The sequence below is a fragment of the Sebastes fasciatus genome, chromosome 15 (assembly GCF_043250625.1).
Source record: "Sebastes fasciatus isolate fSebFas1 chromosome 15, fSebFas1.pri, whole genome shotgun sequence".
Taxonomy (NCBI): Eukaryota; Metazoa; Chordata; class Actinopteri; order Perciformes; family Sebastidae; genus Sebastes; species Sebastes fasciatus.
In genome coordinates this window covers 27,108,221-27,135,077 of record NC_133809.1, presented here as the reverse complement: position 1 = coordinate 27,135,077, position 26,857 = coordinate 27,108,221, and the positions used below count along the sequence as shown (strand labels likewise).

At 39.3% G+C, this 26,857-nt stretch overlaps 2 protein-coding genes across 7 annotated transcripts in view; one reads left to right on the top strand and one right to left on the bottom strand.

Moving 5' to 3' along the window:
- The window catches only part of rbks (ribokinase), a 95,878-nt gene that overhangs the window by 30,287 nt on the left and 38,734 nt on the right, over nucleotides 1–26,857 (top strand). Inside the window, exons 1-2 of one of the 4 annotated variants that reach the window (XM_074660950.1) lie at nucleotides 21,257–21,352; nucleotides 25,693–25,754. In XM_074660950.1, the coding sequence (XP_074517051.1) occupies nucleotides 25,693–25,754 (62 nt within the window). In that variant the 5' untranslated portion in view covers nucleotides 21,257–21,352. Of the gene's footprint in view, nucleotides 1–21,243; nucleotides 21,353–25,690; nucleotides 25,755–25,832; nucleotides 25,922–26,857 lie in introns of those variants that run through there. The other 3 variants (XM_074660952.1, XM_074660949.1, XM_074660948.1) reach the window with 3 other exon arrangements.
- The window catches only part of babam2 (BRISC and BRCA1 A complex member 2), a 131,766-nt gene that overhangs the window by 90,462 nt on the left and 14,447 nt on the right, over nucleotides 1–26,857 (bottom strand). For 2 of the 3 annotated variants that reach the window (XM_074660946.1, XM_074660947.1), the window contains exons 2-4: nucleotides 19,631–19,786; nucleotides 16,005–16,081; nucleotides 8,857–8,951 (exon numbers count right to left, since the gene is read on the bottom strand). In XM_074660946.1, the coding sequence (XP_074517047.1) occupies nucleotides 8,857–8,951; nucleotides 16,005–16,081; nucleotides 19,631–19,767 (309 nt within the window). In that variant the 5' untranslated portion in view covers nucleotides 19,768–19,786. Of the gene's footprint in view, nucleotides 1–8,856; nucleotides 8,952–16,004; nucleotides 16,082–19,630; nucleotides 19,787–20,965; nucleotides 21,111–26,857 lie in introns of those variants that run through there. The other variant, XM_074660945.1, reaches the window with a different exon arrangement.

The following is a 26,857-nucleotide window of genomic DNA, read 5'->3' as shown; positions in this document are numbered from 1 at the left end:
AGCATACATTTGTAAGGGTCACATTACACTTCCACCACATGAATATTTGTCTCTCAATAAACTATAATGAAGCCCACATGACAAACAACTTTATGCAATTTTACGCTTCATGTTTTGGTGCGATCTCCATCCTGCCTCAGTGAACTGGCAGTTAAGACCATTTGAACTGTTTGACCGTGCAGATGTACAGAACTCAGTCAGCCAATAAACACCCATGCTCTGTGTTTGTAGATGGAGAAGTTGATTATAACCTCCGCCAAGAAGGTTATGTTTTTGGTTTGGTTTGTTTGTTTGTCAGCAGGATTACGGAAAAAACTACTGGCCATGGAAGAACCCATTACATTTTGGAGTGCATTTGAATCACGGGGCGGTTACGCAAATTATTTATCCCTTTCATTACTTTTGCGAGATAGGGCAGGGTATGGCCTTGGTGGAGGTCTGCGCTCTCCGACAGGGGTGTAACAATACATTGATCTGGATCGATATATCGATTCAATGATCAACGATCCAATATAATTGATGCAAAGGGAAAATATTGATACATAACATCATCTTTAAGACCTTTATTTTGAAATTCCCACTTTATGATTATGTTTTTTTATTCAAAAGAATAGATTGCTGTTTCATTTAAATATCTGGACAAGCTCAGTAATAACATTGTCAAATCACATTTTAGGTGTATTTTGTGAGTTAATATAAATGTAACTGACTGTGTTAAATGGGTATATGATATTTTCTATCGATCGCAGGCCACTAAATTGAATCGTATTGTGGCTGACGCAAATATCAGCATCAAATATCGTATTATTGTCTAAAGAGTCAATATAATATCATATTGTGATGAAACTTGTGATTTACACCCCTATTCTGCGAGCGCCCCTCTAGACCTGACATGTTTTATCACCATGTTTAGTACTCTCTCATACACTGTTTACACTTTATGATCGCTCTCATTAATATCTTTTTATAGCCATTAACTTTCCAAACCACTTCATGTACAGGCTTCTTGCCACACTTTCAAGTGACGTATTTTTGTAGGCCATCCATGCAGTTAGCATCGCCCTGGTTCTCCTGACAAAAAGCCAATGGCATTTTTCCACTGGCTTATTACAGAAAATAAGCTTTGCGGCAAACAAACGTTTTTGATACTTACACGTTTTGTTCAGCAAGATCATTTTCAGAAATTAACAACACAAAATGTTAAAATCTCTTCAGCTTGTGTTAACAATAAACCTTATTTTAGACAACTAATAAAAAACAATTAAAAAAACCCATTGACCTCCAGACGATGGAACCGGAAGTGCTAAAATGGTAACTCATTTCCGGGTTTTAGGACCCAGTCCTGTCGCACTCTGTTTGGAATAAACATTTTTTCCCTTTAGATGAGGTCGGACGACACTTTGTACGGACTAGTTTCAGGCATAATTCAGCCTTTAAGGGCGGTTGTATTAGACTACAGTAGTTTTAGCTGTGTGTCCGAATTAACTGGCAATGGAGTTGGACGCCTACATGTACTGTATACACGCTACCCTGCACTAAGCCTAGACTGGGCCAGTCCAACAATATTAATTCAGTTCCCATGGTAAAATCAACATTGCATGTTCTATACAATTTAAAACTTTATAGTCTCTACATGTTCACCGCAATTAAGTAATCTCTTACAAGCCGCCTTTTAACTACCGACTGGAATCAATTAACTCTTTAGGTTGGACAGCTATAAATGTGTCAGAGAGGCTAAGCAATGATTACAGTTTCATTTGAAGATTTATTTCCATGTTAACCGGAACAATGGCTCCCACCCTGCCCAAAATAAACCCATTAGACCGGCAGATGACTTTCCACAGCCCTAACAGTATTAACTTTCATGAAGCTAGTGCAAGAGTATATGTGTATGTGTATCAAAGCACGCTGAGGTGGGGAACTGCCCTGGTGGCCAATTAGCCACGATCTGGATGCCATTTAGCCTACATTTGCACTCACCAGTGAACCCTTGCACCCTAGCAACAATGCAACAGTGAACCTCAATAAATTTGTGGCAGACTTTGCTCATATTCCATGGCTCATGGAACTGTTCTGCTATAAAAAAGGTTTATTTGAGGGACATGTGGCCTCATCATTCATCTGGGGTATTCAAGTCTCTTTCATCCCTCAGAGGCATTGTGGTTTACATGTTTAAAGGGCTTTTCTTAATAATCACCAAGGTTGGAGGATTCCTTCATTATTGTTGCTGTAGTATTTCATGATTGAGTGGCCTCATGCAGGCAGTTCAGCAGTCATTGCTCCACCCGACGGGGACAGAAAATAATACTGTGAGAACTGTACTGCCGGGGAGTGCTACAAAACAATATCAGAATCTTATGAGAATCACATTACTGGGATACACAAAACTCCTTTTTTCATTTCTCTAATCTAGGGATGCACCAATACCGATACCGAGACTGATTACGATACCGATACTAGAAATCGGATATCAGGCCGATACGGACTCAAATAGCTGGATCGGGTATTGGTGACAATCGTAGACTGTACAGAATAAGAAGTGGACGTAGTCACCGTGATGCCACCCATTGGTTTGTGGACTGCCGTTTTGAAGCCTAGAGTTTGGCATTTTGCCCACCGCCATCTTGGTTTCTTGCAACCAGAAGTGGCACGAGAGGGTGGAGCTAACAACTAAACGCTGAATAAGACATTTTTAGGTGAAAAGGATATAATAAACCTTTGTGAACTGAAAACACACTGTGATAGGGTTAAAGTTCTAAGACAAAAACATGGACAATTCCCAGACCGGACAACACCGTGACAACCTGTTGATCACAAGGTAGCCACGCCCTAAATCATACCCTGCTTTATGGTCTATTTGACTCTAAATGGGACCATAATTTACTAAATGAACATCATGCTGTATTGAAGAAGACTTGAAACTAGTGATTGAGACCATAAACTCACGTTTACAATGTTTACTGACGTAATAAATCAAGTGAGAAGTAGACTCATTTTCTCATAGACTTCTATACAATCAGACTTCTTTTTTGCAACCAGAGGAGTCGCCCCCTGCTGGTTGTTAGAAATAATGTGAGTTTAAGACACTTCCGCATTGGCTTCACTTCTCAGAACCCGGAGGTAGCCAACTGTATGGGATCGGTACTCGGTATCGGCCAATACCCAAAGCCCAGGTAACGCTATCTGTATCGTGTCTGAAAAAGTCGTATCGGTGCATCCCTATACTCAAAACATTACATTCAGTCTTGTTATATTTAGAAATAATTCAGTTTTCCACTTATGGTACTTACAATTACAAACTGCTGGTAAGTCACATGTGATAATTAAAGCTGAAGATAATACGATATCTAAATTGATTATGTGGACTGCTCTCAGTCTCCACTTTGGATGCTGAGCAAATGCAAGCTAAAGTTATAATTTCACAGACAGAATAAGCTGCTGCTGGAGATCCTGATGAGGGTGATTTAAAAAATGTATGCGATATACTTAAAGTCTTACTGAAGGATTTTAAGGTTTAGGGGAAGCTGTTGGTCAGTACTCTAGAGCTATCAAGCTGCGATTAATCGCGATTTAATATTTTAATCGATTGACAGCCCTAGTTCTTACAGAGGTTGACAGCCAGAAACGTCACGAAAACAGCACAATGGAAAGAAAACACAAAGAAATAGACACCGCCACACACTTCTAGTAGGTCATAAGTGATAATTGAGAAGGATTACTTTTGTATCAATCCATTGTTTTTTAGGAATATCCTACTCATTGTGCCTTTAAGGGGGACATTGTCGCAATGGCACATTCTAGCTTTACTCTGCTTCAGTGAATATGTAATTTGCTGAAAGTCAAAACTTTAAGATTAACATTTCCAATATGGATACCATAACCGTACTGCCGCACTGTGTGAGGTGTGAGGTGGCTGGATGTATCCTGTGCATGTTTTAGTCATCTTTTCTTTTTTTTCTTTTGTTAACAGCAATACATGTCTCTGTAGCAGAAACATGGATAACTAACCTCTGGTGACAGCAGGGAAAAACACAAGGCTAAAGAGAGTAGCTAATGATACCCTTGGTCGGCTGTAAACAAGCGCAATGTGTTGCTGAGACATCAAGAATTCAACCCGCCACTGACAGAGGACCTAAAATTAGCCTAATGTTTTCCCCCACTGGATAACAAAGGCCAGAAACATATTGCTCGTGAGGGCCAAAAGTGAAGTTTACTTCCCATGGAATTTATCTGTTAACAGACATTTAGTCTTAACTGAAGCACATCATATTTGTATATGTCATTAAATCAACAGAATTGTATCATTTTGTTTAAATAAATAAGTCAGATGCTTCTTTAACTATATACAAGTCACCATAAACACCCTGGTCCCTTTGCTATTAAGTGATTCTTTCTAAATTCACACTGCCAGTGCTGATGGTAAACATTTCCCAGGGGATATGGGGGGGAATTTAAGGACTTGCTGGGAACTGAGCGTTTTAAAGAGTTAGAGGGGGTTGTACTTACTGAAAATGTACAGGGAAAAAAAGGAGTGAGTAGGAGAGGAGGATCTCAGGCAGAGAGACAGACGAAGGAGGATTATGAGAGCATGAACAGCAAAACACAGTAAGAACATAAGTGAGGAAAATAAACAAGTGCTGGGGCTGCCAAGCACTGGCTCAGCAGAGGTACTTCCCCTTATGTGCTCAGCTGGATTTGTGAGACGGTGAGCAATACTCCCCTCTCTTCTCCCAGACTCTGACACAAGCAGGGGAATTTAACTTCTCCGTGCTAGGCGGCTTCAAAAATAGCACTGGATAACTGCTTGGTATAGTGACTTAACAACAAGGAAGTAAGACTGCAGAGCTCCATCAAGGCCTGATAATCTCCCCAAGTCAACGCTGTACTGAGTTGATGACCGCCAATAGACATTCAGTTCCTAGTCAATATTGTACAAGGTAATTTATGTGATTGATTTAGGACAAATATGATAGATATTGGCACGAAACACGAAAGGTCTAGCCCAGTATCCACAGGAATTACGTCCACATTGAACAATTCTGAACCCAAGATTTACGTTAAATGCCAACGTTCGGTACCAATACAGGAAGTCGGGTGCCCTTTATGTGTTGAAGCAGAAAGAAAGGGTGTGGAGGTCAGGGCGGTAGATGGATGTGTATGACATCCGACTATCATGCAGGACACTGGAGATGGGGTCCATCACAGACTTACAATGAACATCTTTTTATTAACCCCAGCGACAATCTTTCCTAACCTTATCCAAGTGTTTTAGTTGTCTAACCCTAACCATATCTAAGCAATATTTTACTTGCCATGACCAAGATCTTTCGCTAACCTTAGCAGGCTGGTCTCATACACTGCTCGTAGTTATACAGTACTTGCGAAAAGCAATGCACTGGAATGCATAATAAAGCTTTTCATAAGATATTGTTGTATGAGGATAGCCATACCGTAGCTGCCATGTGCAGATTTTGCAGAAAAATTCAAACATATGGGTGTACGCATAACTTATTAGGTTAAAGGCTTTTGCACATGCCTCTTCCATTATTGACATTATCGCCATTATTTATAGATGAGATGATATTTACACAGAGGTATTAAATGATTGGGGAAATAAGGGATGCTGTATTTTCATTATTGTCTATGTCTGGTGTGTTCACTCTGTAAGCGCATATTAATTTGCATGTGTTTTGTTTGTTTGTTTCTTATTTTGATCAGTTTTTTTCTTCATTCTATTATTATTAAATTCATTAAAAATGTTTATATATATATATATATATTCAAATTCTTCTTTTCATGAACAAATGGGAAACTATGTATCTAACATTTTACAATTGCACTGTAAATTAAGCATCTTTTCTTTTTCAATAAAACAAGAACAAAAAAAAGATGGAGGAGAAATGAATGAGAAGTTGTTGTTTTTTTCTGAATGCAACTATACAATAACAAATAATGATTATATAGACACCAAAGAGAAAGCCTTCACTGAGCTTTATCAGCCTTCAGATTCAGTTATTAGGTTTGTTGCAAAAACACTGTTGGAGTCTGTATAGTGATACTGTAAACAACTGTAACCTGTAGATCTTTGAAAAAGTCATTTCACCTGGTAGCCTAATGAAAACCGATCAGTGAGATGCCAATAAGTGAGCTTAGCTCCCACTGATGCCACCAAGTACATAAAACCGGCTTTTATCATGAGCATTTCAGCTTCTTAAACAGATTTCCATGTCTGGGATACAGGGATGTGCATTTTGTTGATGCTACGTTTGCCTTAAAATTAAGTATAAAGTCTTGAGAGGAACCCGAATGTCTGACAAGGAAGGGCATACAAAAACAAATAACAGCTTTCATTCCAAGACCAATGTTTTCTTTGACTTTGCTGGAAGTGTGCTACTCCTTCCTGGAGTGTTGACGGTAATTATTGGCCTAAAAAGCGTTTTAGACAGACCTAGTTCAAAGCCAGTTAAAATACACTATGAAATTAAATTATAAAATAGTCTTTTAAAGTAGCCCTTTTGTAAATTTATGAGAAAATAGTATTCCTTTCTACCTTTGAAAAAAAAAAATGCAAGATCTGACCATTAAAACAATTGTGTAGGACTGAAAATTAAGTACAAATGTATACAGATTATCTGGAACATATGGTCATGTTGTAACCACTTTCTGTGGAGCAGCGGTTTGTATTACATGGAAACCACACCCCATTTCAAACTAGACAGTGTTGATGCAATCATTCTTGGAAAACCAGTTCTTATACTAGACATACAATTATTTACAAAGTCTAGATACTTTCATCTCACCATTTCCTTGTTAAAGTTAAAAGTTATGTCAACACCGGGAACAAGTTCTTTAGAAACAAAGATGTCAATCTTCAAAAGTTATAACTATAACTAAGACGCCATGAATTTTCCCCTGTGGGTACATTATCATGAACCTCAAGAACGGTTTAATCAACGTGTTGTTGATGCCGATCTGGGTGTTGGGTAATCTATACTGTCTTTATTACAGGAAAAGGTTGACATACATATTCTACACAAACAAGTACAGCCCCCTTCCTCATGTTTAGGCTAGCCTGCTAGTGAATCAGGGCCTGACAGAGATAATAAGATTTCCAGATAACAAGTAAGTCAAAACAGAGTTTATGGCATAATGAAATACATACAACTGCCAATTATTGCGACATTTCCAGCTATCTAACAGTGCACATCCATGGTGGCTACTTTGCTTTTTGCTTTTACAATTACCCCTTTTCCACCAAACATCAGCGTGTATATGCACATTTTTTAAAGGTAAGAAAATTCGCTAAAGAATAGGGGTGTCCCCTTTTAGTCGATTAGTCGACTAAAAGGTCGTTTTGGTCTTCTTTAGTCGCTTAGTCATTTTTTTATGCTTTTTTAATGCTGAATGACTTATTTCAAAGAAACTTATGAGCACATCTCTGATAAACACAAGATGTAAAGAGGTGAAACCCAGTTTTACAAATCCGTCAATTAAATCACCTAATTGATTAGTGCAGTGATTCTCAAAGAGGAGTCCGGGAACCCCCAGGGGTCTGCAAAATGATTTACTATAAATGATAAAATTGTGCTGTTTCATTAAAAAGTGCATATCTACCAATGGGGAACCATTTGCACCAATAAAACAAGCATACTGTGTCCATTACTCCCACCCACTTTAGCTTTGGGCCAATAGAAACGCTGATATGATTGTGACACATCACGTCAATCTGTCATGAATCAGTCACTTCTCTCACTCGCAACGCAAATTTAAAAGAGTATATTTGTAAAAGTATAATAGTGGTATTAACATGATTCAAATTGAAATGCGTTTCTGTGTATCACTACGAAACAGGTCTGAAGTATTTAGGTTGAAAGTTTTTTTTTTTATACGGATAGTTCCAATGGCATCTAAGAGTATAAATGGTAGTAAGCATTATGCTTAATCAGTGTTACGATTATGAGGGGGTCCTTGCAAAAATTGTCTCCCCTTAAAGGGGTCCCTGGCCCCAAACAGTTTGAGAACCTCTGGATTAGTCGAGAAAATCGTATGCGTGTTAGTCGACTAAGAATTTCTTTGTTCAAGAACAGCCCCTACTAAAAATAGGCGATATACTACTTTATTTCCAGTAGATGAGTGTGTCTTTTTCTGATGTGTCACGTTCGACGTCACAAACACGCCAGAAAGCAGACTTAGTAAACGGAATAAAGCAGCATGGAGGCCAGTGAAAATGTTACGGCAGTTTTTTATATCTGTCACTTCTTCAGTCTCTCTTTCAAGCTCGATGTTCGAGCGCTGCTTGGTCGGATACGGACGGAATTTGTGGCTGAGATGACAAGGAGTCATAGTGGACGTCGCATCGCACCGAAAAAAGGGGCAACAAATTAATGTGTCCACCCGAGTCTCACGTCTCCATCACTGCCCATCGGAGCTGGAGCCGATAAATACCCGTGACTATTACAGAGTCGATTGTAACCTTCCACCACTGAAGACAAAAGACAGATGTTAGTGGGTGTTAGTGGGTTTTTTCGTCCAGTGGGAACGGGGCTTAAGTGTTTATGTGGCACTGCTTCAACTCCCTCTAGCTTCTGGGATCAGCAAAGTTGTGATGATCGGCAGTTTTATGCATCTGCCTGACATTTAGGTCCACATAGGAGAACCATGCAATATGGCAATAAAAAAATCTGGCTTTAACAAGTGGAAAAGAACAAAAACAAATCAAGTGGTACATTTGTTTTCTTGTGCAACAGTGTAATAAAACACAGCATATATTCACTGTAAAATAAAACCACATTTTGAATGCATTTTTAAGTCTTCCAGTAAAAACAACGACTCTCACACGAGTGGAGATTCACTCACCGGCAGTTCTGAGGGTTCAGGGAGGAACTCGGCATCTTCTCCAAAAATAAAATCAGGTGGCAACTCTGGATATTGTGCATTGAATATGATATCCCCTGGGAGAAAAGAAGGAAAGCAGATTACCTGACTGATGACTAACATGGACAACATGCACTGAAAAAGTAGACTTGCTTGCATGTCATTGTGTGCTATAAAATGACCGAAACGTATCAAAGGGATCAACCTGACTTCCATCTCATATGACCTCATTTTCATACTCTCTCTGCAAAAAGACACTCCATCTTTACAAGTCATTTTGTGTCGAACTGAGCCCTGAAATGTAATTTTCTTTTGACAAGTGGAAAAAAATGTGTAATTTTCTTGATATTAATGTGGCAATCTGACTTATTCCATCTAGTTTCTAGATATGGAGTCATTTTTCGAACACTGCTGAAATAAGGAAAAAACAGCAGATGGAACACTTTGACATTATCTTAACCTGAACAGTCTTGAACCTGACATGTAATAGCTTGTTAAAACCGACAGTAGACAGAATATTTTTGGCATCATTAGGCAAAAAAATAATAACCTTTTTCAGCATATTGTAGTTCAAGTGTTCTGAAAGAAAACTAGACTTCTGCAACTCCTCTTGGCTCTGTTTTCAGGCTTTAAAAAAATCTAACAATCTTGAAAACATTTTACACGAGAAATAGGCATTACAGTAACAGAATATTGATTCATATTTGATCAGCGCTGCCTAGTTTGACCGTTTGATCGGAGTTCGCGAGTGACTGACAGCTGCTCAGAGACGGCAAGGCTCCAGCTTGGCTCTGATTGGTTGTTTTCCTCCGGTCTGTGAAATCTTGCAGATGCCGTTAGGAGCGGCGGGGGACACCGGAGGACACAGATGCAAATTATTTTTTTCACATTACCCGTCTCATGCACTACTGTCAGGATTGACTGTTTTTATAAAAAATAACTTTTTTTTTTAATCATATTTGCTCCAACCTGCCTACCCTAGCTTTAAGGCAGCTGCTTTTTTTCAGTGGCTGCCTTAACAACCGCATGATGTGCATTGGACCTCTGGGGTCTTTTTATTTAAGTACCTACAGTAATGAGCAAACTTGACATTTACCATTAAAGCCACTCAAATCCTGCCAGACAGGTCTGTCTTGTAAAGATAATTGCAGTGGGTACTTTTAATATAGCACACAAAGCTAAAATGAAGTTTGGTTTTAGTTTATTCACTCAAACCAATGAAATACTATAATTAAAAAAATGCATAATTCATTAAGAGAAAACATAAAAAAATTCAGACTGGAAATGGCTCTCGCCAAGACAAGGACAAGCCCATCATAATATGATCACATAACACACTGCTTGTGCTGGTTCACAATGTTCTGATATGTTGTTACACAAGTCTATTTGCGTGCTGCAAGACTGTTCTGTTCTGCTTTTCTTTTCTTTCTTTTTTTCGCCTTTCCAGCCGCAGCAAGAGGACACAAACGTACACATATGGAAATATTTTTCCAGAGGAGAAGAGTCAAACGAGGAGACGAGAGGACGGGCTGTAAATCTGTTACAAACCACTGGCAGCGTGTCAGAGATGTTGCTGGCGTGGTTCCAGAGGGAAATGGAGGTCTTGTGAGTGCAACCTTTACAGGTTACATAGGCTTTTAAATACTGCCTTCACACAGCACTGAGACTGCGATGAAAAGTGCAGTCTAGTCGCTGCATAACGTGCCTTCTCCGAGTCTTCTATTTCAGCCAGACATTTTATTGAGTTCATAAGGGCTTAATATGTACAACTACAAAGGCCACAAATTGTTGTTTAGCAGTACGAGCCACAGTGGTGAAGTGGAAGGGGGCTGGGTTTTTTGCATTAATGGCACTTAGGTCTGTGCTGTGCTTTTTTGCACGCTATCAGTAGGCAGGTCCACAGACTGGCAGACACAAACCTGCTGCCCTGCATCCTTGATTAAACAAACATTCTTCCTCAGGCCAAAGCACAGGAAGGTACAGCGACTAGCACAACAGCTGCAGATATGTTGCATTCCAGTGGCCTGTTTGTTTTTATGTCAGGTTTCAAGGTTTTAAGACTTCTTCCTCAACTATGATGGATATAGTGTATATATGTATACATACTGTTCATATATGTTATTCCGACGGTCTGAAACAGTCCAAAAAATATTAGTAAACATTAACATCTTTCTCCCAAATCCCAAACTAGAGTGCTAAAACTCATACTTGTGATGTCATCAGGTCTAAATTAGGGCTGTGTATTGGGAAGAATCTGACGATACGATACGTATCGTGATACAGAGGTAAAATAAGATAAGATATTCCTTTATTAGTCCCGCAGTGGGGACATTTGCAGTGTACAGCAGCAAAGGGGATAGTGCAAAAAACAAGATGCATCAGTAAAAAAAAAACAGCTAAACAAAGTGAAACAAAATATGAATCATTTAAATAGAGGGAAGTATAAAAATATGAGCAGTATATACAGTATTGACAAGAAACAGACTGTTAAAAAATCGCATAAGTGGAAAAATGATATTGCACAGTGAGAATGAAATGAAATGAAATTCCACCTGAAAATATTGCACAGTATGAATTACACCTGAGTAGTAATGATAATGCACAGTCAGTATACAGTATAGTGCACTTATCGTCAGATTACGATTCAATATATCACAATATATTGCGATACTGTAAACAAGGCGATATATTGAGATTTGTTTTAATCTAATTTTAGGAAAACTGTCATAGTATAAAGAACACATCACCATATGCTTCAAATCTGAGCAAAAGAATGGAACTTTTTTATGGAAATTACATTTGTCACAGCCCCTGTAACATCCATCATCATAGCACTACTTTGAGAGGGCACTTGTCTTTGCAAATTAATGCAAGTATTGACTGAGTAAATCTTTGCATGTAAACTATTAATTAAAAATCGGTACAGTGTCTTTGAGAATCGATACAGTATCACAAAACAAAATATCACAATACTCAATATTTTTTTATATTTTCTTACATAAAGTGTGGAGCTGCTCCATAGACAATGAATAGGGAAAGATGTTCTAGATGACACTGAGAGAACCCAGGGGGATGTATAATGTTCGGAGTATATGGGAACATTTTCTGTTTCACAACTGAGAACACTACAATACAATAAAGCTCATTTGGGTAAAAAAAAAAGAAAACAACACAAAATCAGCTCCAGACTTTATACTTGATGACATCACAAGTTTGATACTTCCTCCTCTGGTTTTTGGCTTTGAGAGAGAGTAGCTCATGTTCACTAACATTGATTAAACAATTTCCTAGGCCATGGAAATAACATATTGGAATTCTTTATTTACGTGATGTTCCCCTTTAGGTGTAAAGAAAGGGTAGATTATATGGCTCTATCACAATATATAACTCTGATTCCACACAGAAGAACTGTGTTGCATATCCTTAAACCTTACGTCTACACATTCCTCAAGTCTAGCTGCATCTTGACATACGTCACAATAATTTCTGCCTGGACAGATTTTTAGCACATCTTGCAAAATAAGCAAAGCCTACTTCCTCTTGCTAGACGTGTTTTTTTCCACAAGCAGGGCCACGTTTACACCAAACTTTATAGACAACCTAACAAAACATCATACTCTTGATGAATTTAGCATTTCATAATGTTCCCAAACTGCAGACTCAGGCCCCATCTACTGCAGCTTGTAGGCATAGTTATATCTATTTGTATTATTTAGACCTGCACATTAACAGGCTACTGTATTTCTTTTGCAAACCCTCTGAAAATGAGAAGGCATCTGTTCAAAGAACTTCTCCGTAACTCATCAGCCACAAAAAAAACCTGTTTCACCAACCAAGCTGGCAGATCTGGCTTGCATCATCTACTGTATCTTTGAAGTGGATGAGAATGGGTTGCAGATCCTGTCTGGAGTTGTGATAAATGATAATATGTGAAATAATGGGTGCATTTACCTAGATTGTTTGGTATTTTTACAAGCTTTGATATAAAACATTACTTTGTACTAGGGTTGTCAAAGTTAACGCGATAATAACGCATTAATGCAAATTGCTTTAACGCAACTTACGGTTATTAGGTTGTAGCAGGCTCAGTTTTAAAGCTAGCGTGAAGATACTGATAGTGCAAACTTAAACTAAATGTTGGTGAGGAAAAACTGGCATGGCCATTTTCAAAGGGGTCCCTTGACCTCTGACCTCAAGATCCTGTATGTGAATGAAAATGGGTTCTATGGGTACCCACGAGTCTCCCCTTTACAGACATGCCCACTTTATGATAATCACATGCAGTTTGGGGCAAGTCATAGTCAAGACAGCACACTGACACACTGACAGCTGTTGTTACCTGTTGGGCTGCAGTTTGTTATGATTTGAGCATATTTTTTTATGCTAAATTAAGTACCTGTGAGGGTTTCTTGACAATATTTGCCATATTTTCCCACTCCCATGTTCATAAGAGTATTAAATACTTGACAAATCTCCCTTTAAGGTACATTTTGAACAGATAAAAAAATGTGCGATTAACTATGGACAATCATGCCATTAATCGGGATTAAATATTTTAATCAATTAACAGCCCTGCTTTGTACCCATCTGCTGAATCAGTTCAAAACATTTATCCCAAAAAGCTTCCTTTAAAGCTGTAGTGCGGAACATTTGTCTCCCCACTCTGGCGGTGAGAGTAATTACACAAACACTGTCGACATATTCCTGCAGGTGAGGTCACCGCATCTCTCCTGCCCATCTGGAGTGTTTGGCCTCGCCGCTGGTCACTTTCTTTTTATGCCTCCGGGCAGCATGGCCTGAGGCATTACGTTTTCTGGTAAGGGAATTTCTTCAAATTCGGCACAAACGTACACTTGGACTCAAGGATGAACTGATTGGAGTTTGGTGGTCAAAGGTCAAGGTCACTGTAACCTCATGTCCGTCCCATGCTCATGAACGCAAAATCTCAGGAACGCCTCGTGGGAATTATTTCAAATTTGGCACAAAGGTACACTTGGAGTCAAGGATGAACTCATTGGATTTTTGTGGTGAAAAGGTCACTGTGACTTCACAGAACACATTTTTGGCCATAACTCAAGAGTTGGTATGCCAATTGTGAAAATGTTACACACGTCCAGCAGTATAAAACGATGAAGTGATGACATTTTGGATGTAAACTGCAACTTGACTGGTTGGCGAAGGCATAAAACCACAAGGCGGTAATTCTAGTTCGACTTTAATCCTTCATCTGAACGCCAAGTTTGATTTTTTATCTGGAGCATCCACTCCAGAAACTTTCCTTGGGATTTCCCATCATCCTCCTCGCTGCTGCTCCGTCGCTACGGTCTATACCCAGTTCCTGCCTCCTTTAGCTCCGTCTGGTTGACGTAAAACGCGTCACTGGTGCGCCAGTGCGGGAATGTCGCCACATACACCAGATATCTAAACTCCAGTTAAATACGAAATACAGAGAGCTTTCCCTGGCAGCGATAGACTTAATCAGCTTAGTGTGGCAAGGTCTTGAATGTAACGGACGTTCATATGTATGTAAAAAGTCCCGCACTCACGAGTTTTTTGTAGAATCCAAGCACAGTCGATTCCAACTAACTGACAAATACACATACATTTCTTTGCAAATGCCCTGAACTTGTAACTTGATTGGTGGCAAACCACGTAAAATTGAGAGACAATAACTGATAGTATCTTTTTAGGGTTGCCTTCTCTCAGTCGATTAGTCGACTAATCGGTTGTTTTGGTCTCAGTCGACTCGTAGTCATTTTTTTATGCTTTTTTCATGCCGAATGATTTATTTCCAAGAAACGTATGAGCACATCTTTGGTAAACACAAGATTTAAAGTGCTGCTTTTGTGTGATTCTTTGTGGAGAAACTCAGTTTTACAGATCTCTTGATTAAATCAACTAATCGATTAGTCGACAAAACCATATGAGTGTTAGTCAACAAATCATTTACTTGTTTGATGAAAGCACTAATCATTTTAGGACGTATGTGTACGCACAGGTCTGACATGGGTCTTGTGAGTCACCATAATTCCAGTAACACTACGTTGAAATCATTCTAAACCACAATTATAATCACTTAGCAACATTTAGTGATGTTGCCCATTGGGCACTTTAAGAGACACACTCATACGGGAGAGTCTCTGATGTGGCGACTTGATTCAGAACTGACAGACCTTTCCAGTAAAAAGTTCAGTAGCACCGACAACATGTTTACTGGTATCATTTCACTGATTAAGCATCACCATAATCACTCAAATATTCATCTTGTTTGTGTACTTGAAGGATACCTGTGGGTGGTTTCTTACTTCTTGCTTATAAAATTGCAATTACAAAACATTCCTATGGTGCCGTTTGGCTAATTATGCACTTTGGTTCAACTGACACAGAATGTTTACATGGTATTTTCATTGGCAACCCTCCTTTTAGTCACTTAAAATTCTTGCCAGAATATTTCCGCTGTCTTCATTTAGCCTCTGGTTAGTTAAAATGTTTTTTGAATATGTGGATATCATTTATCCTCTGGCGTTGGTGACCTGAAACCACCCGTCATCTTCAAACCAGCCTAATGTGAGACAGAAGTGGATCTGTAAAAAAACTAATCAAGGTTGGATTGAAATGTTTTATCTGAAATAAAATGAATCCAGCATTTTTTTCAAAGTACGAGCCCATATTGCTCTGGACAATTAATCAATTAACCCGAGCACAGTGTCAAACATGCAAATTGAAATGCTGTAAGCACTTACATCTTAGAGTACCAACAACAAACAAATGGATGAAAATGGAATCAAAATGGACTAAATTGTTCAATCAGAGACTGTTCCTTAATTTGTGTTTGCTGTAAATCAATCTAGGAAGACATTGGTAGATAAAGACTAACAGACAAGCCTGGTTTTCAGACTATGAAGAGCCTTAGCTGACCCCTAGCTCTACTTCTGCTACAACTACTACTTTGTGACCTAATGAGGCAAAGCAATGTTCTCTCCCAAAATTATTTTCTCAAAAGCCAACAATAACAACGACTCAACAAAGATTAGTGGCTATTCAACCAACATCAGGGACTAAACTGTTAGTTTTATTGGATTTGGAATCATTTGAAAAATGGCAAATAGGAGAATGACTCGTTTACTTACATTTCAGGGTTTCTCCAGCATAGGGGATGTGAAGTTTGAAGCGATCGCAGCAGGGACCAGGAGTCAGAGATGTACATCTGAACATGGGAGTTAATAAAAAAGACAGAATCAATCTAACAGTCTGAGAACAGTAAGCGTCAGCAAGGTTTATGTTGAATTAAACCACATCATCATTTTGACTGTGATGATGCAAACTTAATGTGTTCTTTACAGCGCCATATAGGGATGTGCATTGGCAAGAATGTGGCGATACGATACGTATCATGATACAAGGGTTACGATTCAATATCTAGCGATACTGTAAGCAAAGAGATATGTTGTGATTTTTTAAATCTAGTTACAGGAAAATTGTCTTAGTAGAAAGATCACACTGCCATATGCATAAAATCAGAGTTAAAAAAACTTTAGTAATTTATCCATTTTTTCCACGCTAACTGGTGACCCAGAGATACCACGTGATACCAACGACGTTTGGCTCACAAGCTTTGTTTGAAGTGGGAACCAAACATCAGATATCTTCCACAGAGATAAACAAAATATTCATTTTTGACCCGCCAACATTTCTAAAATGATTAATTCACAATCGTAATAATGTCTTTCAGGAAAAGCCATACTTTTATTTGGCACTTTTCTAAAGGTTCTGTGGATGTATTATTTAAAAAAAAATATTAGTCTACATAAAAATGTTATCAATAAGACCTTTAAAATTCGATACAGAGTTTTTGAGAATCAATACAGTATCACAAAACATAATATCGTGATATGTAAGTGCATTGATATTTTCTCACACCCCTAGCGCCAAATCACACTACTTTCCTTTTATGCCAAATCCTTTCAACGCATCTGTCACTTTAAGACCTGTTGACTAACATAGACTGTACTGTATTATAAGAAGTGGACGTCACCGTTACATCACCCATTGGTTTGTGGACTGCCGTTTTGAAGCCGTCGCCATCTTGGTTTTATGCAACCAGAAGGTCCCAGACCGGACAACACCGTGCCAACAATCTGTCAATCACAAGGTAGCCGAGCGCTAAAGCATCCCCTGCTTTATGGTCTATTTGACTCTAAATGGGACCGTAATTTACTAAATGAACATCATGCTGTATTGAAGAAGACTTGAAACTAGCGATTGAGACCATAAACTCTTGGCTATTGGCTTCACTTTCAGACCCCGGAGTTGCCCACTGGTTGACAAACATAAAAAGGTTGTTTGGTCATTTTGGCACAGACCTAACCCCGTAATCTGTACTTAGTTCAATAGACTTTCAACACGTTTGACATCAGACTGCCAGATTTCAGTTTTGATTGGCATGACTTTCGTCTTTTCCGATAAGACATAAAAACAGGTCACTGTTAGCGTTGTAAAAACACTAGAGCAAGATGTCATCTCACCAAGCTGACAGAACTTAAGCTGCCTGAGTAATGTGGAGCTACTTGATCGGCTAAAATGCACCCAACTCCAAACTTGTTAATGTGTTCAACTTTTCAATTTCAACTGCCTTGACTGACGTTTTAAAAGGATTTAGGTTATGCCCATTTTTCTCTCACTTTACCTGCATGCACTTTGTGAGGGCTACATTAGTGTGATTTTCTTTTCTTGTCTATGTGAAATAATAAATTAATAAATGAAGGTGTGCTGCTGAGGCAAAAATATAGCGAACGTTTTTCTCTTCTTTTTTTTAAATGTCAGAATCCAGGAAATCTGAGAAATCCTGCTGTGTACAAAAAACAATGAATGGCCATTAAAGCCCCCATGTGGGTGAATTTAAAATGATCCATTTTTAGTACCAAGCAGTGGTGGTATCACAAAAAAGATGTAAACAATGCATAGACTGCACCAATTTTCACTGGGATTGTCTAATTTCCCGGCAAACAACAACATATGATGACATCAGAATTCTCTTATTAGTTTGTCATCAATAGCAACTACCATTGCAAAAAACACATTTAGTCACCTGTATTTTGAAAGGCAAGGCAAATCATTTATGCTATATAGCATAACTAACACATTTACATATACATAATAATACATAAATAGCTAATAAGAAATTTAGCAGTTTAAATATGTCACTTTGGGATACATGAATCCAGCAGCTATGGCACAGTGTTTGCAACAATTAGGCCTTCTGAATTTGCTACAACCATACCAAAAGAAAAACATGAATTCTCAAAAACTAAAATGGATTTTTAACCAATGGCCAAAACCTTAAAGGTGCTGTTGATACCATTGGCAACTAGACGTTGCGCTCTCCCTCCTCCATTCCAAACTCACCCATTAACTGTTTTTTTCCACACTAACTGGCAACTTGATCGCTGATGACAAAGAGATACCACGTGATACCAACGTCGTTATATTATTAGCGCAGTAGAAGTGAGAACCAAATGTCAGATATCCTCCACAGAGATAAACAAAACATTCAATTTGGACCTGTCAATTTTTAAATGATTTATGCAAAATCATAGTCATTGTTTTTGGGTAAGACATAGTTTTATTTGGCACCTTTCTAAAAGCTCTTCTTTTAAAGTATTTGTTTACATAAAAATGTTATCATTAAGACTTTTAACCTACAGTATTATCCAGGAGACTCCCATGCTGGTATGTTAAAGCTGCTGTGGGTAGAATTGGAGCAAATATTATTAAAAAAAGTTATTTTTATAAAACGGTCACTATATCCTGACAGTAGTGCATGAGACAGGTAAACTAAAAAGAAAAAAAAGAAAAAACATGTGCCTCTGTCTCCTCCAGTGCTCCTGATGGCATCTGCAAGATTTCAAAGACCGGAGGAAAACAACCAATCAGAGCCGAGCTGGAGCCTTGCAGACTCTGAGGAGCTGTCAATCACTCGCAAACTCAAACGGTCAAACTAGGCAGCGCTGATCAAATATGAATCAATATTCTGTTATTGTAATGCCTATTTCTCTCCTAAAATGTTTTCAGAAACATCTTGTAGTGTACTGTTTAGCTGTACAATGAGAAAGATTGTGACCTGGAATATTGAAGAATATTGATTCATATTTAATCAGTGCTGCCTAGTTTGACCGTTTGATTGGAGTTTGCGAGTGATTGACAGCTGCCTCCGTTGAATGAACAGCCAATAGGAACGCTCTCTCTCTGAAATGACCTGTGATTGGCCAGTCTCCCATCATGGACTACTAGATTTTGTAAAGCCTGAAAACAGAGCCAAGAAGAGGTCCAGAAGTCTAGTTATCTCTGAAAACACTTGAATTACAATATGCTGAAATGTTATTATGGAATTTTTGCCAAATGATGCCAAAAACATCCTGCCTACTGCAGGTTTAAGGAACAGTATGGTTATTATTCACAGAAATCTTTCAAATGCTAATTTGTAGTGGCGAAAAATACCTCCAAAAACCAGCCGCTACTCCCACTCAACAACTCTATACTATAGATCTGCTGACTGCCCACATTCTAACCATGATTCATTATGAATGTGTATATTATATGTAAATATTTAGCTATTTTAAATAACGTCATGTTGACAGGGTTTGCCCTACATTCCACCCATCATTCTCATATCAGCATCACTGCAGTGAAAAAGATACTGAATGGACCTTGATGTGTTTCACATGAGGTTAACTTGTGATCCAAAACTGCTCCTCACCCAGTTTTGAGGTCTGTGACACGGAGACAGTTGGTGGAGTCCAGTCCTACACGGCCGTTCCGCACAACGCTGGACAGCAAGGGCCGCAACTCAGGTGAGATCCGGTTAAGTGCAACCTCTGGGGACATGTTGTTCATTTTATCCACTCTGAGGAGTCTGTGGAGATACAGCAGCAATTCACAGAAATGCTTTAACGTAATTGATAATGAAAAAGAAATTACTAAGAAATAGCATGTATTTGTACTGAAGATTCAAAGGACCTGAGTTAACGTTGGCTACATTACGTAGGTGTCATTTTTTTGTCATTTCCTGGTGTCATGTTTCTATGAACTTCACTTCAACATTCCTGGAAGTTTAAGGTTATGATAAAACCATGTAAGGGGCCAAGAGGTGTCACGGGGATACAAATGCAGCTACGACACCACTTGTACCGTTAACTGTTACATTCAGTGGTTCTGGGGGGATACAGTCTGTAAAGTTACACAACATTTTATGGCACTAGGCAAGGCAGCTTTATGTGTATAGCACATTTCAACAACAGGGCAATTCAAAATGCTTTACATAAACATTCAAGAACATTGTGACAAAGTGCAAAAGAACATTAAGACATAATTAAAACAGTTATAAAAACATTAAAGATTAGAAAATAAAAACAAGCTAAAAATAAAAGCTAGGATAGAAGCTAAAGAGTAAAAGCTCTAGTGCAGTATAAGATCATTATCTGGTTTAATAAAAGGCAGCAGCACACAGGACAGTTTTAATCATTGATTTAAAAGAGCTCAGAGTTGGAGTTGGTCCTGCAGGTTTCTGGGAGCTTGTTCCAGATATTTGGTGAATAAAAACTGAACGCTGCTTCTGCATGTTTAGTTCTGACTCTGAGGACACTAAGCAGACCTGATCCAGATGACCTGAGAGGTCTGGATGGTTCATAACATAGCAGAAGATCAGAAATGTAGTTTGGCCCCTAAACCATTTAGTGTTTTGTAAACCAGCAGGTGTATTTTGAAATCAGTTCTCTGAGAGACAGGGAGCCAGTGTAGAGACAGAGACTCAGAACTGGACTGATGTGATCCACTTTCTTGGTCCTAGTGAGGACTGTAGCAGCAGCGTTCTGAATCAGCTGCAGCTGTCTGATCCATGTTTTAGTTAGACCCGTAAAGACTTTACACTTTGCACTGTAGCTGAAGGCTCGCAAGCTAAGCTATCGTTAGCCACTGTTAGCTCACCACACAACAGAGCGGCACATTGCCACAATTTAAACAACTAGCTTAGTCGAAAAAACAATGTCTTCTTTATGTTCCATGAACAGACGACATGCGGTGTGTGTTAGAGTACCTGAACGCGCTGCAAGTCGGATAAATGAAGCATTAACTCCAATGTTTACTTCATGCTCTTAACACTTCCGGTACATGTTGTTTTGGGTCCTTTTTGGATAGCCCCCTATACTTAGCCGTCTGTAATAATGCCTGTTCACACAGTGAGTGTTTTCACTCCCTGAGCCACATTTCCCGGTTATGTATACAACTCATAAAGGATGTTTCGCTTGATATAATTATATTTGAACAAGTTTTAGACAACATTAAGCTAGTATTCACTGATTTAGTGACAACAATGGGTCAGGCAACAGCTATGACGTCAGGCAGCTGTCATTATGCACCAGTCGGTCCTGTCTGCTGGTGGTGTTGAGTTGTTTCACTCTGCAGGAACACTTTTGAATGAAAGGTAATTATTGTGTTTCTCAACAACATTATTATCTCAACAAACCTGTGTTTGCCTTTAGTGTTTGTCTAATTGAGCAGAGTCACATTTCCTTTTTTGGCGAATTATACGAATACAAATGCACCTTAAAGGGAGATTTGTAACTTTCAGAAATGCTTGTTAACAGCGACACCTGTGGCCGTGAAATCAACGAAAGTCAGCGTCGGGCTCGCGCTTGCTCGCTCTCAATATACCTGAACGAGCATCACTCAAAACAGTGAGGCGACACAAGTCAGCTAAAACCACAATATCACTCTATATTTCAGCTGCTTGGCAGTAATGTTAGCTGACCAGACGAAGGTCTCTCCATGAACATGATTTAGATCTGATCCTAGTGTTGGCTTTTTCTGCCTAAGTGCAGGCTGAAGCAGCGGGGCTCTGCACCGTGTCTCTCTGCTCTCTCCGCCCGCAGCCGGAGAGAGCAGAGGAGACACCGGCACCCGGTCGGTAACGAGAAGACAACGTAAATCTCTGTAGAGCTCCGTCACTTCACAAGACACGGGAAACCTCTGTTGGTCTGGAGGAGCTGCAGCAGTTATTTCTGCACAAACGTCCCCTGTACATTCACTAGATATTCTCAGAGCTAAACTAACTCTTCTGCAGTGTGTAGTGAACGCACGTTCACGTCTAGAGGTGGAGCGAGCTGAGCTGTCTGAGTGAAGGCGAGCAGGCAGAGGAGGAGAGTACAGCGGCTACACGCGAACGCGCATATGCGAGCGCGCATGTGTGACGACCCGCTACATTTATGCGCGTACAAAGTTACAAATAGTCCCTTTAAAGGGAGATTTGTCAAGTACTTAATACTCTTATCAACATGGGAGTGGGCAGATATGGTGCTTTATGCAAATGCATGTATATATATATTTTTTTAAATCAATTAACAACCCAAAACAATGACAGATATTGTCCATAAACCCTCACAGGTACTGCATTTAGCATAAAACAATATGCTCAAATCATAACATGGAAAACTGCAGCCCAACAGGCAACAACAGCTGTCAGTGTGTCAGTGTGCTGACTTGACTATGACTTGCCCCCAACTGCATGTGATTATCATAAAGTGGGCATGTCTGTAAAGGGGAGACTCGTGGGTACCCATAGAACCCATTTACATTCACATATCTTGAGGTCAGAGGTCAAGGGACCCCTTTGAAAATGGCCATGCCAGTTTTTCCCACGGATGTATTAAGAGAACTGGATACAGCGTTGGAGGCGGGGCCCCGTTCATTCCTATGAGAGTTGCTCATTGGCGCATGAAGCCTAAATGGATCGACTTCCGTCTGGAAAAGTACCCGGATCTTGGCGGATCTTGGGCAACTGGGACATGCGCAGTAGCGTCCGCTCGGTCACATGACTCGGTCACGGGGTCCCAACGTCACGTCGTCATCACGGCTTGCGCTCCAGCCTCGGTCTGGGTCTCACTCACATGAACGGAGGAAGGGAAATAACTCTGGATTCAGCTATTAGTGCATTTTACAACTTTAAAAACGTATTTTTTTAAATAAGGGCTATTAGAGTGTTCGTACTGGGAAGTTGATTCACCCCAAAAAAAATTATCCGCTGAGTTAAAGACGTCTCTTTCCCAATGTAAGTCTATGGGAAAAAGTATTTTTGAGCCCAACGGCATCATGTGACGGACATGGAAGTTGCAGTACCGCCGTTTGGTCACTACGAAAGTCCGGATTGTTGACTAGCGCGCTTCCTGGGGGCTTGGTGGGTACCCATAAAACCCATTTTCAGTTACATATCTTGAGGTCAGAGGTCAAGGGACCCCTTTGAAAATGTGCCATGTCAGTTTTTCCTCACCAAAATGTAGCGTACGTTTGGAGCGTTATTTAGCACCTCAATAGACTGAGAATCATTCGAGGTGCCGTGTGAGATGGAATGTGATTGTCTTGAACAAATCGAACTTGGAACAGTACAAAGACATAGAAAATTATATCTGTATACGTGCAGCAAGACCAGTGGTGTTTCCGCATGAGGGCAATTAGGCTGATTCACAACTGGGGAATTCCACCGTCATGGGGGTGATTCAGACGAAATAGAGATACCTTAGAATGATTAAGTATCCATTGGAAACATCAACAGTGAAGTATTTATAGTTGGTTATCATCCAAGTGGTGTACAGTAATTCATTCGATGACATGAGGGGTTGTCTTATTAGCTCAGCATTGTGCTCCAGTTGTCTTTTGAGTATTCTTATGGACACTGCGAATGAAAAGGAGCCTTTACAAACTAAGTGTGTTTGTGTGTTAGGTGGAGTGGGGGTGGAATGAGAGTAAAAGGAATATTGTTTTGTGATTATAGCCATTATCTTAACTTCTGAAAAGCATTTTTTTTATCATTGTAATAACAGTCATTATCCAGTTCAGTCTTGACTGGCCTTCCAGACTAGGGCAAAATATGTAATCTTACTAGTTTTGTTTCTTTTTAAATGGGTCCCATGGACTTTGCTTATAGCTCAGTCTAAATAGTTTAACCCACCGTGTGCAACTTTGATTGGCATTCAGACTAAATTGTTTCAAAGCAGTGGTGTAATGGAACAATGTAATAATACTTTATTACAGTACTTGAATATTTTTTGGGAGTGTCTGTACTTTACTTGAGTTTTTATGCTTCTGTCAACTTTCACTTTTACACCACTACATTTCCCCCCAAAAAATGCTTACTTTTACTCCGATACATTTCCCCTAAGCATCTTCGTTACTATTGCAAGCAAGCAGGTTTGGTGAATCAGTGGTCCTAGCTTGCAAATTACATCATTCATATGAAGTGCTCCCAAAGTCGTAGTTAACTTTCGATTTCCGCTCAAGTCCACACAGGCTGCATGTCAGATCACGCTACATGCCACGACTACGACGAAAGGAAAAACTGGATTTTGTTTTCTTTAAATTCTTTAAATTGTGGAGACCTCGTTTTTTTCTTCAAGTGTAATGTAGCCTCCATTTTTAAAGTGGCGTCATGTGATGTTAAGAGGAATAACAAGGGCACGGTCACACATGCGCGAATGCAAGCGAGTGACCATCGCCTGCTGAGGTCTTTTTCAAACTGAAAGTTCACCAAAATGAACGATATGAATGTGCTTCATAGCCGGAAGCAAATGTTTGTTTTTGTTTTTTTTCGCACTTTCGTTCGCGTAGAATGGAAGTCAACGGGAGGCGAATATTAATTTTGCATGTGTAACCGCTCCATAAACTTCATACATCTCAAAATTCTGACTTGCTTGCTTATTTAATAACACCATTTACTTGCACTTTTACTTTCAATACTAAGGTACATTTAATATCAATAAATGACTTTTGATACTTAAGTACAGTAAATATCAGACACTTTAAGACTTTTACTCAAGTAATATTTTAATAGGTGACTTTAACTTCTACTAAAGTCATGTTCTGGTTAGATATCTGCACTTTTACTCAAGTGTAGCTTTCAGGTACTTCATCCACAACTGTTTCAAACGCATGACTGCAGTCTTTTGAGAGCATGCTTTGATCAGTTAATGTGAGTGTCAACTCTTAAAATCATCTCCTAATTCATTCATTCATATTCATTAGGACGCGTCTACAAACACTTCTTCAGGTTGATCTGCTTCTGTATGATAATTCGGCCTCAAATTCAACAAGAGAGGGAGAATTTTTAAGAGGGTTCCTTGCTTTTTTTCAAGTAGTTGGACAATGCAGACCTCATAATATTCCGGAGACGTGGAGGGTTCTAGGGTAGCTTTGCTCGCCTGCCGAGGGAAGACAATATGCTGTGAGATGTGGGAGAGAGAATTGAGCCATCCTGCAGCCAGCGGCCAGGCTTTCCAAGTCTTCCACTGCCTAGGCAGAGATTTGAAGAGATTAACACACTAGCATTAGCTCTGATACAAGCCGAGGATTGAATTAATTATAGACTTTGCTGGGCTGCGGTGCATTCACGTGGTGTAGCATTGAAACACCCCCTCATTCCCTCCACCCCCAATAAGATTGGAACCTGTCCAACTCAGCCAGCGATGAATGCTCTATTTTTACCTTCTTTCTTGTTTCAGTCAAGCTCATGCTAATGTGGGAGATAAATAATATCAAGTGATATTTTGTTGGGAGGCTGTTGGGGAAAGTAGTTTACATATTTCGCCTGATATGCCCCCAAGGAGTCCGCTATGCTTTAGATTGTTTATGAATACTGGAAAGTGTGGACGGATGTTGAGTAATTCAAGAACCTCCTAAATCCTCAACACGTAATTTAAAGAATCTTTACGACATTTCATGTCCTGAAATGAGTGTTGTTGCCATAGATATAATACAAATGTGTGTCTTAATCAGATGATGACGGAAGAGGCTTTTGATGTGATGGTGGTTGGCTCCTGTATGACTGACTTGGTGAGGTGAGTACATTCAGCCCTTCACTTTAACTTTATCTACTAAATCAACACTAGTTGGTGAAACAAGTTGTGCCAGTTCTCTGTGTGCTTCCTCAAATGACCGTAAATCAACCTTATAGGACAAAACCTCCGGCTAAATCTGGGTTCAGGAAGCTCCTCTGCTTCCTCAGGTGGTTCCAACAGGAAGCAGGACATTGGGCAAAATTTCATGATCATATCAGGGCATGTATCCCAAAAAAGAATGTTTCTCAACCTTTTGGGTCAGGACCCGTGTGGCTTTGCTTAATATGTAGAGAGTGTTTCCAACACTGATTTTCTTATATTCATTTTTAATATTTGAATAATGCATTGCATAGGTTTGAAATGTCCAATCATCTGTTTATATAACAATTTCTAAAAAGGTTTAAACACTTATTTTATATCATTGGGACCAGTATTTCAAAAAATAATTATAGGGATATTTATCAGCCTTGTGGTTCCCAACCTGGGGGGTCAGGACCCCCCAACGGGTCCCAAGAGCCACCAGAAGTCTCTTTTACACCAAATTATTCGGGCTGCCAATCCTTTAATCTCATCATTGTTCATAGTTAATCATAATTAATTGCAATTTAATCGCACAAATATACCTTAAAGGGAGATTAAGGGAGTATTTAATACACTTATCAACACGGGAGTGGGCAAATATGCTGCTTTATGCAAATGTATGAATATGTTTACTATTGGAAATCAATTAACAACACAAAACTTGACAAAGATTGTCCAGAAACCCTCACAGGTACTGCATTTAGTATAAAAAAAATATGCTCAAATCATAACATGGTAAACTGCAGCCCAACAGGCAACAACAGCTGTCAGTGTGTCAGTGTGCTGACTTGACTATGACTTGCCCCAAACTGCATGTGATTATCATAAAGTGGGCATGTCTGTAAAGAGGAGACTCGTGGGTACCCATAGAACCCATTTTCATTCACATATCTTGAGGTCAGAGGTCAAGGAACCCCTTTGAAAATGTGTCATGCCAGTTTTTCCTCACCAAAATTTAGCGTATACTGTATATATAGATGAATGTTGTGTCTCCACTGCCTTCCACTGTACAGAAGTGAAGC